At 36.8% G+C, this 21,368-nt stretch overlaps 2 protein-coding genes across 2 annotated transcripts in view; one reads left to right on the forward strand and one right to left on the reverse strand.

The window, feature by feature from the left end:
• LOC132152815 (immunoglobulin superfamily member 3-like) overlaps window positions 1-21,368 on the reverse strand; it is a 193,183-nt gene that overhangs the window by 126,244 nt on the left and 45,571 nt on the right. The window lies entirely within an intron of this gene.
• Window positions 16,687-19,929, forward strand: LOC132152421 (E3 SUMO-protein ligase ZBED1-like). The gene is made up of 3 exons (XM_059561189.1): window positions 16,687-17,719; window positions 18,182-18,810; window positions 18,898-19,929. The coding sequence occupies exons 1-3, from the start codon at window positions 16,741-16,743 to the stop codon at window positions 19,282-19,284; spliced, it is 1,995 nt and encodes a 664-aa protein (XP_059417172.1). The 5' UTR covers window positions 16,687-16,740; the 3' UTR covers window positions 19,285-19,929.

Genomic DNA, 21,368 nt, shown 5'->3' on the forward strand with positions numbered 1-21,368 from the left:
AGTAATTATTAAATCAGATAAACCATACTTTTGTAACATATGACACTTTATAAACATTAAAAAACACTGTGTACATACTTTTGAATTGTTGTTTATTGTTTATTTTTGTGCCAGAAAAGCTTTGTAACAAAGAGGACAACTATTCCAAAATAAATCAAAATAATAAAAAAGTAAAAAATTAAAAATAAAATTAAAATTAAAAGATAATAAAGCCACAGGGTCTAATAACCTTAACAAATGAACTTTAAAAGTACAATATAAAAAAAAGAAAAAAAAAAAGAAAAACTAAATATTGCACAACAAGCTTTGCTTTTTTATATAATAATTTAAAATGAATACATTTTAAAATAAATAACACTTTTGTGCCAAAATAAAAACTTTATATCAAAGAGGATAACTATTCCCCAAATAATTTTAAACCATTTAAATAAAAATAAATGAATATTAAGAGATACTAAAGCTACGGAGCCTTATAACAATAACAAATTACCTTTAAAATCACAACAACAACAAAAGTATTGCACAACAAGCTAGGCCTTTTCTAAATAAATAAAAATAAATAAGCTTTAAAATAAATAACACACTGTGGCTATATTTTTAGGACTTGCTTTAAGGCATGTTTGCATTAAAAAAAAAAACAAGCTCCCTGACCTTGGATGGGCTGAGTCTGTTTCTTCTATCTGTGATAATCTGCCCAGTTTTAGAAAAAATTCTTTCAGATGGCACAGATGTGGCCACAATGCAAAGTCTTGTCTTTGACTTCAGAAAGGCTTTTGTATACTGGTGAACATCTCCTCCACCAGGCCAGAGGGTCTGATGTGCGGGGTAAGAGTGGCTCTGCAAGGTAGGCCTGCACCTTTATAGCATCTGAGGTCTTAGAAGAGGTAGCAGAAGGCCTCAAGCTTGCTACCCTCTCGTCAAAGTCTTCCCAAAACAAGGCCCCTGCACTGGCAGTAGCACCAGGATCTGAAGTATCCTCCTCACTCTGAGCTGGGTTAAAACTGTTAAAGCTGAAGTTATCATAACCTTAATGTTTTAAACTAACATTAATAATTCAAATTCAAAATTTTATTTGCTTTTAATGTATATGTCATTATGTCCTTTTTTGAGCAATCTTCTTATACATATATTACACCAATATGTCAAGTCTGCCTAGGAAAAGCAATTATTATACCAGCAAACTCAAAATTGGAGTAAAAATGAACAAACTAGTATAAATACTTTTTATTGTAAGCTTGAATTATTATATTATTATATAGCCTAGTGTTTGTTTACTGATAGACAGTCAAAAAGACAAATTAATCAATATTTTATTTATAACAGGGTTTTATTTATTTATAAAATAATAACAAACCACAGATCCTTAACAAACAGTAACAAAAACACAGTGACAGAAAATGTCAGAAATAGCGTATGGGTCTGTCACGTGATTAAGGAACGAGTCAAACTCGACCCGAGACCCGAAAGACTCATGAGATGAACTAATCAATTCTCTTTCCGACTCAAGACTGCGTTAGTTTTGCGTATGGGGCTGTCAAGTGATTAAAGAATGACTTAAACCCGAGGACTCTTGTCAGATAAGAGGTGAAGTGAGCTAATCACAGACTAAAGACCCAGGTAATATATGCCTATAGCATTTTAGTTTTGTATTGTTTTTAGTGGGATCAACGTTTGCGTAAGTAGGCTACTAGATGTGTTGGGGAAGTAACACATAACATTTTCATTACATTTTGCTAAAATGAACGAAATGACTCGAAAAAAGATTCGTTCATTTTGCTGAACGAGACTCAAAAGTCCGAGTCGGTAAAATGATCCGAACTTCCCATCACTAAGAAACACCACCCCCTTTAATTAGGATTTAATAAGTCCATAACACTGAATCAATAAATAAGAGTGCAGCTGCTCAATACAACTCAACATACAAACCATCTCTTAATTACAGTTCATCAAACAGATCACAAACATGTTTGAAACGCAATGTTGCATTTCCAACCATTTGTTTGTATGTTTTGTTCTAAAATATATCAGAACAAGTTCAGTAAATCAACCATGATTTTTTTTTATTACTCACGTACCTATCTAATGGTGCTACACTTCTGCAAGAGGGTGACAGGACAACAATTACCCATAATACACTGCAAAATCCTCAGCCAATGAGATTCAAGTCTGTATTGGTTTTATTAATCTGTTACTTTTATGCAACAATGTTATGTTGGCTGAACAAATAATTTTTAAGTAAAGCTGACAATACACACTTTTTTGTTGAATGAACTAGACTAAATTAAGTTCACATTGTTAAAATAATTTTTTTAAGTAATCACAACATGAACGGATTAAGTAAAATTGGCAAAAGTGAAAGTACATTTTTTGAGTGTTTGTTATGCCCTGCGTTTCTCTCTGCCTCCATGACATCCAGCTCGGTAGGAGTACCACTTTACGCTCTGCCACCCTGGCTCTCCATAAACACCTTCACGTATGGTAAATTGTTTTCTATTCAGTTAGAAATATAGCTCAACAATAGAGCCAAACTTACAGTCTCACAGAGCTAGGCATGACACCTGGACACCATTGTATTAAGAACTGCCTACAGAGATGGGTAGTCACTCTGATCTGATGACTGCTCAGATGAAATGCATGAGTTTGAGTTTCCCTCAATATGGACATGTGGCATGTTAATCAACTTTTAATAAACAACAGAACAGCTTGAGCCAGAAGCTGCATGCCTCACGCAAGCAGGGCTTATATCAGGGGTGTCAAACGCAATTCCTGGAGGGCCAGAGCCCTGCAGAGTTTTGTTCCAACCCTGCTTCAATATACTTTAGGCATACTACTTACAAAACTCGATGTGCTGTTGTGGTAGGACAGTTTCAAATCGCACATCTGGCACACTGCCTTTGTCTTGTCCTCACTCAATTTAAAGTGCTCCCACACAGCTGAGGTCTTCTGCATTTTTGTCTTCTCTTCCAGATGAACTTAAACTTTGTTTCTTGCATTTATGGTCACTCTATTCTCCAAAGCACTGATTGCTCACACTGACTGCTCACAGTTAATAGCCAATCAGTGCAAAAATATAAGCGCTTATAATTTAATATAATTTGACAAATATGCTGCCCCCTCATCACGCGCCTTTTTTAACGTGATTTTTCTTCAATTAGGGATTGGAGAAATATCACATTCTAAAAGAAGGCGCGTGATGCTATAATCCAAGAAATGATAGTAGTAGATGTTGAGTGTGATTACTTTTTTTCCTTTATAAGGTAGCCTAGTTTTTTATTTTTGCAATGTTTTTGTAATGTATTAATTATCACTGTAATAAGAAAAAAAACAAGTAGGCCTATAGTATATAGTAGGCCTATAGCCTACTAATATTAAGAGTATATTTGGTTCGAATAGACAATATTTTAGTAGGCTATAAATATGGAGCTATGTTACAGCTCCCCTTTGATACTCTTGTATTTTTCTCCTTTTTGATCTCTTCAATCCTATTCTGCTCACAGATGATTGGAGATGAGTTTTGTTCCTACTTTGTTGCAGTTTGCTGATTTTTGTAAAATAATTTTATTTGCTTTTCAGATAAAAAGGTAGTTTCAGTTTAATATGTTGCAGGCTTAGTTATTGGTAATAAATAATTGATAATAAATAATATTGATGATTATAAATTATCAAAAAATATTGGGCTTGTTTTTGAAGCTGCAGTTGCTTATTTGTCTCGTGAGAGTTGGCAACTATGTTGTCAAGCCGTGCCAAGACCGTTAGTTGTCTAAACCGGTTTTATCTCGACATGATTTAGAAATTTTAATCCATGCTTTTATCACCACTCGTTTAGATTATTGTAATGCACTTTACACTGGTATTAGCAAATCACTTATGTCACGATTACAACTAGTCCAAAATGTAGCTGCTCGTCTTTTAACTGGAACTCGAAAATTTGACCATATCTCACCCATCCTCCAATCCCTCCACTGGCTCCCTGTGCACTTTTGCACTGATTTTAAAATTCTTTTATTTGTTTTTAAATGTCTGCATGGCCTGGCCCCCAATACCTGTCTGATCTGCTCGTGCCCTACACCCCCTTTCGTTTGCTCCGGTCGGCTGGCCAGGCACTGCTGGTCGTCCCCAAGACCAAACGAAAATCCAGAGGTGACCGTGCGTTTGCCGTGGCGCCGAGACTCTGGAATAAGCTGTCTTTGCACATCATATTGATTTGAGTCTCTTCCTGTTTTTAAATCCCATTTTAAGACTCATTTATTTTCTTTGGGTTTTACCTCAGTTTGAGGGTTGACTTTTAGTTTTGTATTACTTTTGCATTTAATTTTATGTTTATCTATTAGGGGTGTAACGGTACGTGTATTCGTACCGGACCGTTTCGGTACAGGGCTTTCGGTACGGTGCACGTGTGTACCGAATGCAATATTTTGTTTGCGGAACATATACATTTTCGTGTTTCCAAACGAACATATTAAGTAGCGGAAGTCTTCGCTTTCAGCGCAAATCCCGCCCTGCAGCTGATTCTAAGGCCGGTAACACACTGGCTGCGTGGCGTGAGCGTGGCGTTTCTGCTGTTTGTCAGTTGCGTGACACCTGCTTCGCGTTTTCTGGGTCTTTACACACCAGAATCGTGCCTGACGCGGCGCTGGCGTGCTGCTCCTTTTGTAGGTGACATAGAGGGAGACCGCCGACAGACCAGAATCTTGTCTTCACGACAACAATATCTATACTTCATGTTGAGCATAAATATAAAGCCTACTGATAAAGGACACGGTCAACAGTATTGACGGCAAAATACACTATGTTTGACGGGTGCAATATGCTAGTGTGTCACCGGCCTAAGGTTTTCAAAAAGCATCACGAGAGTGTGAACATCACTACAACTAGGAAAAAAACGATTGTAATTCAAACGCAGTTCCCGTCAGCATTTAAACAGACCTTTGCTCTTAATTCCGATCGGGCCAACGCAATAACGAAATCTGAGCAGGTCTAAAAACTGAAATTGTTCATGCTGCACTTTACACTTTGGAAGAGTTATATATATTTTTTAAATATGAGCAGGCCTACAAGCTGGGATTGGTATATTTTATTATATGATATTGGTTTGAGACTAAGATTATTTTATTTAGTGGAGAACTTTGCAGCAGTATTGTATTTCTTTTTTTATTTTATATATATTTTATTAAAAAGTATTTAAAAAAAATACAAATTGTAAACAAATTGTTAAAAAAAGTTTATAGTAATAAACAACCTGCAGTTTAATGTTTGCATTTCTTTCCCTTACTGTACTGAAAAAGAACCGAACCGTGACTTTAAAACCGAGGTACGTACCGAACCGTGATTTTTGCGTACCGTTACACCCCTATTATCTCTTTATTATTTTTTGTTGCGATTCTGTTGTATGTTATTGTTTTTTATAGACTGTGTTCAGCACTTTGGTCAACAGTGTTGTTTTTAAGGTGCTTTATAAATAAAGAATTCCAGGCCGAAAATGGTTGTTATCACCCTTTTTTGCACTTCTTATCTGTGTCACCCTTACTTTTGGTATTCTCATTTCAACCATCTCCCTTAGTGAAGATGTGACCCCTGGTCTGTCTGCTGAAGTTTCACTTCACTGTGCCAAAGTCCTCAGAGCCACTGTAAGTCTAAAACTCAGAGACAAGCTGGGAGACATTTCCCCTGAAAACCAGACTTTACCTGTCAACACAGACCACTGGTACTAACTGTTACTGCAATGGTACTGACTGTTACGCAGTCCACCATGCACTCCCAAGTTTGAAATCGCTCATACATCTGTTAGAATGATTTAAAGGGATAGTTCACCTAAAAATTCAAATTAACCCATGATTTACTCACCCTCAAACCATTCTAGGTGTATGAGACTTTATTCTTTCAGAGAAATCAAATAAGGAGTTATTAAAAATTTTCCTGGCTCTTCCAAGCTTTATAATGGCAGTGGGTGGGTGTTTGTGTTCAAAAGTCCAAAATAATTATAATGAAATAAATTATATTTGTAATGCTGCTTTCTAACACTCAAGGTGCTACAACAGTATAAAACAACAATAAAAGAACAACACTACTCCATAACACAATGACAACGACAGCAACTACTGTAAGATTATGACTTAAAAGCTTCACTGATGCTTCACTATGTTTTGAGTAATTTCTTAAAACAATCAAAAATTGAGGCATTCCTGATAGGAAGAGGCACAACCTCGAAGCAACACAAGATAATTACCTCCCATCCATAGTTTTGAGTGTACAATGAGGTTGGTACAGAGTAGACGACCAGCAGAGCGGAGAGACCGAAATGGTGTTGACACAGTGACCAAATTACAAATATACTCTGGGGCCAGCCCATGTACTGCTTTATAAGTTAAGATAAGAACATTCAAATCAACGCCTGATTGAACTGGAAGCCAATGTAGTTGAGAAAGCACATCAGTGATGTGACTGCAGGATGGTGGACAAGTTAAAACACGAGCAGCAGAATTTTGCACATATTGCAGTCTCTTAATCAAATTTGCAGGTAATCCTGCAAAAAGTGAATTATAATAATCAAGCCTAGATGTTACAAAGGCATGATAAACCCTTTCTGCATCAGGCATAGAGAGAAACGGCCTTACATGTGCAATATTGCGAAGTTGATAAAAAGCTTATTTAGTAGCATTCTTAAAATTAATGTTAAAAGTCAGCTGTGTACCAAAATCCCCTCCAAATTCAATACCTGCACAGAAGGGAGAATCTGGCAATCACCCACTGTAAATTTAAAATGATTACATAATTTTTACAGCAGTTGAAGTGCCAATCAATAGAACTTCAGTTTTTGAACAGTTTAACTGTAGGAAGTTCTGTTTCATCCAGGCCTGTAACATCAGGTTAAGTACTAATGCAAATCTGTGTATCATCTGCATAGCAATGATAACCCAGACAATGCTTTTGAATAATCTCCCTAAGAGGCAACATACACATGCTAAAAAGAGTGGGACCCAATACCGACCCCTGAGGGACACCCTGTCACAATGGAACAGTCTGAGATCTGTTTGCACCAGAATAGACAAATTGAGTGCGTTCTGAAAGATATGATTTTAACCATTTTAAAACTAAACCAGATCATTAATTACCCTCAATAGGGCGGTGACCATACTGTGTCCAGACCTAAACCCTGATTGAAAAGGTACAACTTGTACAACTTGAAAACAGAGAAAGAGGGGAATTAAAAGGATGGAGGTCTAATAATTCAGATGAAGCAATAGTATTATAAATATTCTCAATTTTACATGAGAAATATTTAAAAAATCATTGCACTGCTCTGTGATGAGGCAATTAACCTAGTTGGATTATATTATTAATTGTATTAGACAAAGCTCATGGATTGGAAACCCCAGTACTAATAATCGTTGAATAATACTCTGGTTTTGCAAAGAATTATGGAACTCAATCTGAGGCCTATGTATAAAACTGTCGATATCAGTCAATATCTCTGATTTTTCTAAAGCAAATTAAGTTTGTTCTTATAATGTTATTATTCTTATACATGACACATCAGTACACTCAAGCTGGTCAACAGTCACACCTGTAGTACAAACCAAGTCTAAATTATGACCATGCATATGTGTTGTATTATTCATGGTCCATAAAACAAACAGGTTCCATAAAACAAACAGTATTGTTGCCATTTTGATTGTCCACATGGAGGTTAAAATCACCAGTTTAAATAACAGCTGAACAAATTCTGAATTCAGAAAAACACAGGTTTATGTTTTGAAGGATGGTAGATATTTAAGACAAGAATTGGTGAATAAACATTCAATTCGAGCGCCAAAAATTCAAATGTGTAGTCTGGTAAGAAAACACATATTAAGATTTAAGTAGTCATTTGGCTGATTTCACATTTCACAGAGACAAAGAAAATCCAGATACTTTTTCACAAAAATGTCACAGATTGAAACGGCTTTAATATTTATAGAGGGAGTGTTCAGATGCGCAAACCTAATTTCTTCAAGACTGACACCTCCAATCAATGCAGTAGATATATGAAGATGGGAGAGATTAGTGGAACAAACTCTGCACGCCATTTTGCGATGATCCAAGCGCCTTTCCGAACAAAACTGCATTTACCCCAGCACTACCTGTATGAAGACTCTGGCGGGATCCCAGATGAACATATTTGGGTTGGAAGAGAAGCTGCAGTGATCACAGCATTTGCAAAACAAAGGTATAAAGGGGTAGTGCTGTTATTTTAACAGTTCAGCTGGAAAGTAGGCCTATTTTACCATGGTGAAATCCAAATGTTCAAGGTATTTCTTGCCATAAGCTCCAGTAAAAATGACAATAAGAAGTATAACTGAAAAGCAATGAAACAACATGTTGCCAAAATATTAAATCCAGATGAGTTAGGAATCTGAACAAAGCTGATCTCGCAATAATGTGAGTTTAGTTTGATGAAACCGCTTTCTCTTTCTATTTACTATTCATCTAAAAGAAGAAAGTCATTTACACCTGGGATGGCTTAAGGGTAGAGGTGGGCGATATGTAAAAAATATCATATCACAATGTTTTTTTTTTTGTTTGTTTTTTTATCACAATTCTTTGTCATGTTGGTTTTACTATTTTGCAAGTTATCTGAGTATTACACCCTTTTGCTGTCAAAGATAGTCAACGGCCCCAGATTATTGTTTTCACTTTCATAGCACGTTAAATATCATACTCTGGACAATCTGTGCAATCAGTAAAAAGATTAAAGACTCTAGCTTTGATATTTGACCACTGTTTTGATAAAACATTGTTGCAGCAACAGTAATTTAGTATTTTATGTCAGGAGAGGAAAATAATAAATCTGTATTATGTCACATTTTGAACAGAAATTCACAACGCATTCATATTCAGTCACGTCAGCAGCAGTTTATTTGTGTTGACATACATTCACTGAACAGCATCAATAAAGGAATATAGTCCAAAGATGCACTTACATGGAGATATATAGATATATTTATTTTTGTTTACTTCATATTTCTTCAGACAGAATCATAATTTATATTACTTTTCCACTGGTTTACGTGATTTGATGAAGTTTAGCAGCTCCCTGAGCTCTCTGTGTTTACACTGTTCTGTGCTTGCGCTGTGACTCAGACAGAAACCGATTTGTTGGTAAAAATGTCAATCAAATTGTACATCTCATCCCGCCCTGTCGTCCTGTGATGCGTTTCCTGTGTACTTCCTCATACATATCTGACCATAACAAACGCAGATAAACACTTTTACACAAAGACCAAAGTAGGGCTGCAACTAACGATTATTTTGATAATCGATTAATCTGTCGATTATTTTTACGATTAATCGATTAATCGGTTTATGTGCTTATATTTTAGTTTTTTCCATTTTTTCCCCAAGTAAATTATTAATAAAGGGTCTTTATCCTTCAGCATAGATTTTTAAGAGATTTTAACCATTTTGCATTGTCATATCCTCATTAAAAATATACCTGGAGTTGCTTTATTGTGTTAGTAATCCTTTGTCGAACTCTTCTGCAATCAAAACACTGACCCATACTCTAGCAAATTTCACAAGGAGATATCAAATAATGTTTTCACCATGGCAGTCCTTAGAGCTCCTAAAGTAGTTTAACATCCCGGACAAAGCTTATTAAGGAATCTTTCAGAACATATTTTCACGAAGAATAAGGATAAAACAGAATAAAATTGCAGTGCATTGTATTTTATTATTTACTGGGAAACAGCTTTATAGCTTTTGCTGTGAAATTGTAAACAATCCTTCGAAAAAAGTGCCAATGGCATGAAACCTGAATGGAACTCACAATTTAAAGTAAAATCCATCAGAAGGTTGTCCAGAAAAAAAAATTGGACACACACAAAAAACCTGCTGTGTGAAAAAGAGCAGTGAATACTTAGAAAAAAAAGTGCATTTCAAATATCTTTAAACATTTACCTCTGTCATTCAGTCATAATTAGGCTGCACGACTGAATTTTGAACTGGTAAACTACAAACTGATCACAGAACATGTTTGTAAAGCTTTAAATGTTAACTGTTAAAAAGCAATGTTATCAGCTTTTACGACTAAACATTTGCAAACGACATTGTACTGGAGAATCTGCACAAATAAAAGTCTTAGGGGCCGTTCACATATCGTGCCTAAAAACGCGTGGAAAACGCTAGGCGCGCCGCTTTCTCCTCCTTTCCAAAGCACTCGGGCAGAAGCGCCCCTGAGGCGTATGCCTTTGCTAAGCAACCATGACGTGCTTTCTCCTTGAAGACGCGGAAATTTCAGCAAAGAATAAATGGATTTGCAGCTCAAAAAATCGCTTGCAGTAGCTCTGCTACTAAATTTATTTCAAAATGGAAATCCATATACAACTATGATCAGCTGTTCCTTTCATCTTGACTGAGCTTTTAACGTTGTTACGGGAAAGGATGAAGCTGATTGGTTAGTTCTTGTCACATGACCCGCGATGCGCTTGCTGCATTCTGAAAAGTTGAGATGTTTTTAACTCGATGCGGTGCGGTGTTGGAAATAACGAACTTGAGCGCGCAAAAGACGCGATATGTGAACGTCCCCTTAAACAGTTCAGTAGTGCAGAGTTTACAGGTTACTCTTCTTTTTTGAAGGCTCAAAGTAAAGTACTCCCACATCCTGCTGAATGCTGCAGAGACCATAGACATGTACAGAAAGGCTTTCTATACATGTCTATGGCAGAGACGCTGTTCGGGAAGCACGTGACATAAAACGAGGCCAGCTATTGGCTATTCGCTACTTCTCCTGCTGTACTGGCTGAGTAAAACCTCCGGTGGCTCATTACTGCCACACTTTGGTCACCGCAGATTTGAAATATGCACGAAATGAGCCGCTTACGGCAAATAAAAGTTATTTAGCAACGAATCGATGACTAAATTAGTTGACAACTATTTTAATAATCGATTTTAATCGATTAAATCGATTCGTTGTTTCAGCTCTAGACCAAAGATAATAAACAAACAAATAAAAAATGAAATATCGGAAATGTGTTTAAAAATCATATCACCGTTATTTAAAAAAATTATATCGCGATACATATTGATATTGAATTATTTCCCTATGTGAACTATCCTTTTAACTGGCAAGTATAGGAACAGTCTAAAAGACTCCACAGAGTCATTTATGTTCGTTAGTAAACAATGCAGTCTCATTATGTCAAAGAAAAAGTCTTTACAGTATATAATTATGAAATGTGATCAAACAGGGATTACATTCGTAAGAGTGTCAGCAGGGTCTATTTTGCAATTCCAGCACACCTGGAGTGACAGGTCAATCTTTAAACCCCGTCATTCCACGGATGAAAGCAACAGCCTGCTAGACCATGAACCATCAGTCTTATTTCAGCAGGATGAAGATTTCATATGACATATTACATCCCGTGACATTTCAGGTGTTTAACTGGAACATTCATGTCAGGCCTGTTCCTCTTTCTGAGCTCGGCTGATGAAAGTAGCGTTTCCATGTGGGTCACAGCTGACTTCCCCAGAATAACCAGCTCTGGCCTGCCATCAGCTCCGCAGCATTAAATATGGATCACATATAAAACACTATAAATTTCTAACAATACGTGCTCTCTCTCTCTATCCCTCGCTCCTGTGGAGGAGGATGTATCAGAGTTACATTTTAATGCCAGTATACAGTACTTTATTACAGTACACCAGATTAACTTTTCCCCCTCTGGGTGCTAAACATGAGAGAGTAACGCATTGCATAAAAGTTTTATTTCACAATCTAGCTTCTGATACATGATCCGTAGGAACCCTATACTTTTGACAACAATGACCTTCACTAAACTGTTCACTAAACTGTTTAAACTCTGCAGCATTAATCCACAGTCCTGCTAATTAGCCAAAATAAACTAATCACATTGAGCCAGTTATAATTGTTTATTATTATTTTTAGTGAAGGGATTTGTTCCTTAATTCTTTTAGTAGCCTTCTTATTTAGTACTTTGTTCGGTATAATAGTCCTATATATATATATATATATATATATATATATATATATACACACACACACACAGTACGGACCAAAAGTTTGGAAACATTACTATTTTTAATGTTTTTGAAAGAAGTTTCTTCTGCTCATCAAGCCTGCATTTATTTGATCCAAAATACAGAAAAAAACAGTAATATTGTGAAATATTATTACAACTTAAAATAATAGTTTTCTATTTGAATATACTTTTTAAAAAATAATTTAGTCCTGTGAAGCAAAGCTGAATTTTCAGCATCATTACTCCAGCCTTCAGTGTCACATGTAACATCCAGTCTATCACATGATCATTTAGAAATCATTCTAATATTCTGATTTATTATGAGTGTTGGAAACAGTTCTGCTGTCTAATATATTTGATGAAGGTTAAAAAGAACTACATTTATTAAAAATAAATTCTATATATGTATAAAATATATATATGATAGTAAAGAAAATATATTATTAGAATATATATTATTAGATTTTTTTTTAATAAATGCAGTTCTTTTTAACCTTTTATTCATCAAATATAGTAGACAGCAGAACTGTTTCCAACACTCATAATAAATCAGAATATTAGAATGATTTCTAAATGATCATGTGATAGACTGGATGTTACATGTGACACCGAAGGCTGGAGTAATGATGCTGAAAATTTAGCTTTGCATCACAGGAATAAATAATTTTTTTAAAGTATATTCAAATAGAAAACTATTATTTTAAGTTGTAATAATATTTCACAATATTACTGTTTTTTATGTATTTTTGATCAAATAAATGCAGGCTTGATGAGCAGAAGAAACTTCTTTCAAAAACATAAAAAATAGTAATGTTTCCAAACGTTTGGTCTGTACTGTATATATATATATATATATATATATATATATATATATATATATATATATATATATATATATATATAATACACTAAATAATTATAATACAACCTTAAACCACTTTTCAAAAATGAATTTTTCTATCATCGTGCTCACTCAATTTATACCTAACCTTTAAGTTTTTGTTTTCTTTAGTGTAACACAAAACAGATTGTTTGAAGAATGTGGGTAACCAATTAGTTTCTGGTCCCCACCGACTTTCATAATATTTTTTTCAATACTATGGAAACTGTTGGTAACTGGTTGGTTACCAAAATCCCTTAAAATATCTTCTTTTGTGTACAGCATAAGACAGAAATTCATACAGGTTCGGAACAACTTGATGATAGTGTACCCAAAATATAAAAATTCTATAAAACTGAAAATATTCTACACATCAATATAATCAGGGTGCGATTTGTGAAAAAAACAGAGGGGGGGGGGATGTTTTGAAAATAAATAATGAGAACATGAACTAGATGACGTCATGTACTAATTAGCATATTTATGCCGTAAGTGCGTCGGATTGTATTGCCTCCCTATGCTCACATACTGCAATTTAATTTAGCCATTTAATTTAATCCTCAATAAAACTGTTTTTATTACTATATTTTAATGTTTCTGTTGTCAGAAAATGGAATGAATATTACAATGACTGAAACGCGGTCCATTAAGACTACATAACCAGCTCTCAAACATTAATCTGCACTAATGAAATCAAATACACATACGATAAAGTCAGTGGTTGTGCTGTGACTGATGTCGGCTATACTTGCTTGTAAAATAGAATTAAAATAGAATTAGAAGCAACATAATATACCAATCAGGGACATTTTCAGTATCAGCAAGTCTGAGGAGTGGTGAATACAGAGAGGCTGAGCGGCAGCTATATCAGAGCCAGCCAAAGTAGCTCATTTTAAAATAAAATTGACTTTAATCAAACCACGGATTCGTGATAAGTTTTGTGATCCGTCTAGCCACTAATGTAGTAGCACTGATCACTTTGAGGGGGGGGTAAATTTATCCCCACCGAGGATAAAAATAATTCAGCAGGGATACATTGACCAGAACATGATTCCCATGCAATGGAAGGGGACTGAAAATATTAAAACCTGGAAAACATTTTTTATAAATAAAATCCACACAATAAAAGCAACTCCCAAAACAGTCCCAATAGTGATCTGGACCAACCAATTCACTAAAAATGACAGAAAGTTGCCATTTATTTATATTAACAAAACCGAATGTCATAAATATAAATATGAATCATATGAATCCAGTATTTTTTGAAATATGGAAACATGGAAACACTAAATTAGTTTGAGTTTCCAACCATAATTACTACCATCCAAATCAGTGTCAAGAGAGTCCCACGGGAACAAATGCACAGAACAAAACCACTTTAAAACCACAACAACAATTAAAAACAGAAGACAATGTGGATGGATAAAAAACATTAAAATAGATCATGCTGGATCAAATGTGTTCAAAGCTGCAAAGATCAAAAGAAAATGGCTAAAAGGTAAAATACAAGAACAAGTGAGGAAGACAAAGCAGGAGGAGACTATAGTCTAGTCTTTGGTCAGCACAAAGGCCTCTGATAAATACTGGTACATGAGAGACAACCACTTTCCTAAGCCTGCTGTTTATCTTTCTTTAATTGCCTCTCACACATTTGAGTCCAAAGGCACTTTAATGGAGCCGCTGTGTATACAGACACGAGTCATAATGCCATGTCTCACAGGCCAAGAGAGTAACTCAATACCCCTCAAAAGACATACTCAAATACACACACAGCTCTGGAGTTTAACAGGATACACACATGGATCAAATTGGCCTAGGCCATTACCACCATCACCACACCTCACAAACTCCAAACCCAGTGGAGCAATTACCAAAATCTCTTCTGCTCATTTGATGCAGGCCAGAGAGTAAGCACTTCATCACAAGGAGAACAAAAAAAGGACTGGGTGGGAAACCACTGCCAATTAGAGGAGGATGTAGCGATGCAAATGACCAGAGGAGAAGATCATATTGAGATGGAACACAAGTTCACAGCATTTGGCAACCCAATTGTCTATGCCTGACATAGATCTCATTTTTCTGAGCAGTGTGAACACACACACATTTTTTTTTAAATCTTTTCAATCCGATTGGGAAATTTTGATATTTGATATTTTTTTTATCTACATATAAGCAGTGCACATGACTTACTGATTTTGTACTTGTGCAAATGGGGTTTGCTTTCATAGTGGCTGACTGTTCAAGCCAGTAGTAAATATGAAGTGAACAATATCAAAAAACAGATTTGAGAAAAAAAGAAAAAAGAAAACTAAAGTTGAGCTTTAAAGGAAGCAAAACAGATGAAAACCGTCATTATTTACTCACTCTCTTGTCATTTTAAACTAGTTTTTTCCTATTTTGTGACTGTAGTCACTTCACTTCTAAAAACAGTAATGCTTTAAGGTCCTGGCTTTCTGTCTGTCATCTGAGAACTGAGCCGAACCAGAAAGTGACAGCAGCTTTTTGATACATTTAAGGTTTAACAGAGCTCGGCTGAGTAAAAAGCCACAGATTTAAGAAGCCTGTCCCGACTGGAGATAAGGAAGAACTTGGGACTAATGAGGTTTTACAGTAGAGGTGCAAGATTAGATTCACATGAAACAAGGAAGTCAGATCCCATGCATCTAGTTACTGTGCCAAAAATACATAAACTGTGAGAAATTCCAGCCAGCAGACCTACTGGCTACTGAGTGCATCTCTGAGATTGTAATTAGACAAACATTAAAGCAATAAAATAGGCTGCATTATCCAGATGTCATGCCTTTCTTGACTCAGCTGAGGTCTCCTTATGTTTAACTTCAAATCATTAGACAACTAACAAAACATTTCATAATACACATTGGAATATATAAACCAAAGCATGCAAGTTTGAAGTTCTATAAATCATTTTTGGAAGTTTGATAGATGGGAAAGACATGAAAAGACAAAGAACAAGAAGTTAAAAATAATTGTTCAAATAAAATGTAAAATGAGGATTGTTGTAAAAAGAGGACATACAATTTCTTTTTTTTTTTACATTTAGGTAAACGTGTGTGTGTGCGTGAGTGAGTGAGTGAGTGAGTGAGTGAGTGAGTGAGTGAGTGAGTGAGTGTGAGAGAGAGAGAGAGAGAGAGAGAGAGAGAGAGAGAGAGAGAGAAAGAGAAAAGCATGCGCTGCCTCTTCCAGGCCAGGACAGGGACTCCAGTCAGCACCTCAGCTGTGCCACATAAAAAAACAACAACACAGGTCTTTTAGTACAGGCAGACGGGGGGTGGCACACTGCTTCCTGTGTACGGGTGAGCAGCTGGAGACACAGCTGTACTGGTGTGTGTGCATGTGGCGAAGAAGGATTGTTTAAAAAGTATTATCTATATTTAAGAATGAGAGCTATACTGTTCAGTGGCAGGAAGAAATGGGAAAAAGGGTTCTGTGGGCTTCAGCCCCAAAGGAAAGACAGGAAATGAGTAGTAAGACAGCATGCTCTGGGATCAATACAAAACTATTCAGTGAGCAAGACATGACCACAGCAATCCTAATATCTGCTCTGTGGGGATGTCAGAAGAGGTGAATCATGGTCTTGTTGCTCTGTTGAGTGAGTGGGTTGTGGTAAGACTAAAGTCCAAGAAGTTCACACCAAGAAGATAACTTTATTAGGGTCCACACCAAGGCACAATAATGTTCTGTTTATTATAAGCATGTGCTGCAATTATGCCACCTGCCACTTTAAATGCTCATGCACAGAAGGATGGATTCTGATTGGCTGTCAGTGTTTTTATTAAGGCTGAACGATTAATTGCATTTGCGATAATATCGCGATATGAGAAAATGCGATTTTCTAATCGCTACGTGCGCGATTTGAGGTGGGCACGTGACGCGAGCGAAAGAGCGGAGAACTCGGCTGCAACAACTTTTCATCCTGTCAGTTCATCTTTAACCTGTAGCGCAATGGCCTCTGCCTCGACGGAACAGTCAGTAACTGACACAGCTGCGACTTTAATCTCAAAGAGGAACAGCACGTCGGTGGTGTGGAACTATTTTGGTTTCAAAAAAGAAGATGCTGCACAGCTTCAGGTGTTATGCAGAGCATGCCGTGCTCCCGTTGCGACTTCACGGGGTAACACTACAAACTTGTTTCAGCACTTAAAAAAATACCACAAATCAATGTATGACAGTTGTATGACCAAAATACCGAGCACCAGTGCGCCAGACAGGCCAAATACCTCAAGACAGGGATCACTGACCGAAATGTTCGAAAGTGTCACTCCGTATGAACGTAATTCAAAACGGCACGGGGAAATCACTCGGGCAATAACCGAGTTCATAGCCAAAGATATGATGCCTCTCAGCACGATGACCAAGCCTGGATTCGTGGCATTGACATATACGCTTGATAAACGGTACAATATACCCTCCCGTACATACTTCAGTCAGACTGCCATACCGGAGCTGTACAAAAAGTGTAAAGAGAAAGTCGCCGCGGAGGTTAAAACGGTGGAGTTTTTTGCTAGCACTACAGATATGTGGTCAAGCCGCACAGCTGAGCCTTACCAGAGTCTTACAGTCCATTTTATTGATGAAGATTTCAACCTCAGAGCTCGCTGCCTACAAACTACCTACTTCCCAGACGACCACACAGGGGAAAATATTGCAGCCGGCCTGAGAGAAGGGCTTGCCAGCTGGGATCTCCACGAGGAGAATCACGTCTGCATCACGACGGACAACGCGTCAAATATGGTTCTGGCTGCGCGGCTTAATGAATGGACGAGGCTCCAGTGTTTTGGGCACAGATTACATCTTGCCATTGGTAAGTTATGTCGCGCGTGTGTGTGTGTGTGTGTGTGTGTGTGTGTGCGTGCGCGCAAAAGAGAGAGATGCGTCGATTAGTAATAAGCTGGATACAAATATATAAATTATGTGTAGTTGGGGATTCATTAAATTAATATTTCCTCCCACTCCTTTTCTAATATGTAAATTGAAATATTATGTTTTGATTTTATGTCTGTTGTGGAATGGCCACCTGCATTTTTGTTTTTTTGTTTGTTTTTGTTTTTTTACATGTTCTAAATAAACACAAAAAGTGTGTGTGTGTGTGTGTGTGTGTGTGTGTGTGTGTGTGTGAGAGAGAGAGAGAGAGAGAGAGAGAGGACAGGGGTGTGGATGTGTGCATTTTAGAATGACAGAGAATGTGAGTGTGTAATAGTGATAGCCTTGAATCACAAAACTCAAATTTAATTGTGTGTAATACACTACTTTCTATTTCTTTCAGAAAATGCACTCAAAGATGACAGAGTGTCAAGGGCAACAGCACTGTGCAGGAAGCTGGTGGGACACTTTTCCCACAGTTGGAAGAAGAAGGCAGCACTGATGGAGGCACAGAGGGAGCTCAAACTCCCTGAGCACAACCTCATAACGGAGTGCCCAACAAGATGGGGATCTAAAGAAATGATGATTGCTAGAGTGCTTGAACAGGCCAAAGCCATTTCTCAGGTATTGTCTGGAGATCGATATGCACGCTCCCTCATCCCAACCTGGCAAGATATTGATGTGTTGGAGTCGATTCACAAGGCACTGCATCCTCTACTGGAATTTACTGATGCTCTTTCTGGAGAGGAGTATGTGAGCATCTCCTACCTCAAGCCAGTTCTTCACCTTTTTGCCACATCAGTCCTGGCTGAAGATGCTGAGGACACTGACCTGACTAAATCAATAAAAACCAAAGTCCTAGCATACCTCAATAATAAATATGGAGACCCAAACATCCAGGAGCTTTTGGATGTTGCCTGTTTCCTGGACCCTAGGTTCAAAATACAGTACATCAGTACTGACAACATCCCTGCTATCAAGACCCGACTGAAGACAGAGATGGTAGACTTAGCACAGCGTACATATCATCGGGTAAATGATAATTATGTATTTCACAAAAACACAATTTTTCTGTAAAATCTAACTGGAAAACTAATGGCTGTTGTTTTTATCTAATAGGAGAAGAGGTCTCGTACTGAAACTGTTCAGATGCCTCAAAGTGCACAGCCCTTGGGGGAAAAGGCGAAGAGGTCTCTTGGCAGTTTTTTCAAGACCAGTGCAGCCTCTCCTTCTTTGCCTGTTGAAGATGTCGCAGAGGCAGAGTTAAACAATTACCTGATGACTCCTACCATTGATGGAGAAGATGATCCCTTGGCTTGGTGGAGGGTGCACAAGATCAGCTACCCACAGTTGTGCATCATGGCCCGCAAGTATCTTTGTGTACCTGCCACAAGCGCTCCCTCAGAGCGTCTTTTTAGCACAGGAGGGAATATTGTGACTTGCACTCGCTCATCCTTGAAGCCAGCAAAAGTCAATATTCTGGTTTTCTTAGCAAAAAACCTGTGAGCCACTGAGAACAAAACTGTTGGATCATTATAGCTGGCAGTGCCATACTCGTAGTGAACTTTAGTCTGTGTGGTGTGTTATTGTTGTGTACTTGATAAGTGAGGTTGATCTATTCCAAATTATAATATTCAAATAGTTTTTGTCTAATTTAAAAGTGCATTTCTCCATTTTTTTATTTATAACTTTATTTATTTTGATTTTACTAAATATTTTCAAAGCAAATGCTGTTGCAGTTGTGTGAAATGTTACTGACTTTGGAGCAGTAAGATAATTATTATTTTTAATTATTTTTTTCTTCAGACTGTAAATTTTGCACACAGTGTTTACAAAGTGCGCATACCTTTGTTTAAATTATTGAAATGCACAGTGGCAAAGCCATAGATGTTTCTGCAACGAGCAGTTCAATAAAAATGTCATTTATTTCAAGTCATACATGTTTTAATTTAATTATAACAAATAGGCCCAGCCTATGGGAAAGAACATTTCACACTAAATGCATCTAATATTGTGTTGGTCATATTTAAATAATTCATTACGTTTTGTTGGGGAAAAAAGAGGATAAAAAAATCTTTACAAAACAAATCGCATATTAAATCGCAATCGCAATATTGGGGAAAAAAATCGCAATTAGATTATTTTCCCAAATCGTTCAGCCTTAGTTTTTATTGATCATCAGCTGAAGAAAAATCATTTTGAAAGTGAGTCCAACGATATTGTTCCACTGTGCTGTTATCATTAAGCAATATTAAATATATGTTCTGAGTTTTTCCAACCACAGAAAAATGTTTTATAAACCACCCAGGCTTAGTAATCAAAATTACAAATTAAAAATAAAAAAGCAGTATTCTCTGCTCTCAAATGCTGGGGGTGTGTCCGTTGACTGATTCAGATTCGGGCACATTCCTACTATAAAGCGCTATATAAATATCAAGTGACTTGACTTTACCTGACTAAAGGAGGGAGAGCATTTACTCTCATATATATATATATATATATATATATATATATATATATATATATATATATATATCATACAACTCTGGAATAATCTTCCTAAAAATGTTTGGGGCTCAAACACTGTCTCTGTTTAAATATAGATTAAAGACATCCTTCAGCCAAACATTCACATAATGAATCTCAGACCCTTGTTCCCAGTTAGATCAGATAAAAGTCACAAACATATTTTTTGCTTGAAACATTATGAACAGCAGCTAAACTAATTCTCTTCCATTTGCCTTTCTGTTTCTACCCCGGGATGCCTATTTCGAGGTAACTAGAGATTACGCCAGCTCTAGCATGGATCTAGCCTCATAAGGCACTTTCGCACCTCGTAGTTCTAGGAACTAGCCAGAAGGGTCATTCAGAGAGGACCAACTTCTCCCTTTGGCCGATTTTCTGGTTGCATTCACACTGGAAGCAGGAATTATGAAGTGGCAAACAATGACTTTATTCGCAAGCATTTACAAACATCAACAACAGGTGAATGGAGGACGCCATGTTCTGAGCTTTTTTCGTTGTGTCTTGTGAGTTTTTGCGATAACAGAGATGGAATATCATCACACAATTTACGCTATTGAAAGAGCATGAAAATCTGACAAACTCCCATGACACCTTGCAGTGTTCTATATCAGCTGCAGACAGTTAAATGCCGTTATAGCTGTTTTCCAAGTTTCCAAGTGAAGTAAATATTTTTACACAGCTTTTTAAAAATGCTGTGTAGCTGGTGTTTCATATGTGCTTGGTCAATCAGCATACACTTACACAGATGGTTCCTATAGAACTGTTTTAGACCCTTCTCTGAAGTAGAAGCCAAAAGGAGTCCCTAGAACTAAATACGTTCCTAAATAGTTCTAGGAGCTATGAAAAGGTTCCTCCGTTGCGAAAGCGCCTTTAGAAAGTCTTCAGATGTAGGACCACAGAGTCATGAGCATGAACGTAATTTTTTTCCAACCACTGGTTGCGGGCACTGGGTCGGGGCAAAAATGCATCCGAGCAGAAAAATAAAGTGCAAGTGAGACATTAGGACAAACGGTGTGTGTTTAGGCAAAATTCACTTCAACAATAAATCACCATAGTAACATATC

The sequence above is a fragment of the Carassius carassius genome, chromosome 11 (assembly GCF_963082965.1).
Source record: "Carassius carassius chromosome 11, fCarCar2.1, whole genome shotgun sequence".
Classification (NCBI taxonomy): domain Eukaryota; kingdom Metazoa; phylum Chordata; class Actinopteri; order Cypriniformes; family Cyprinidae; genus Carassius; species Carassius carassius.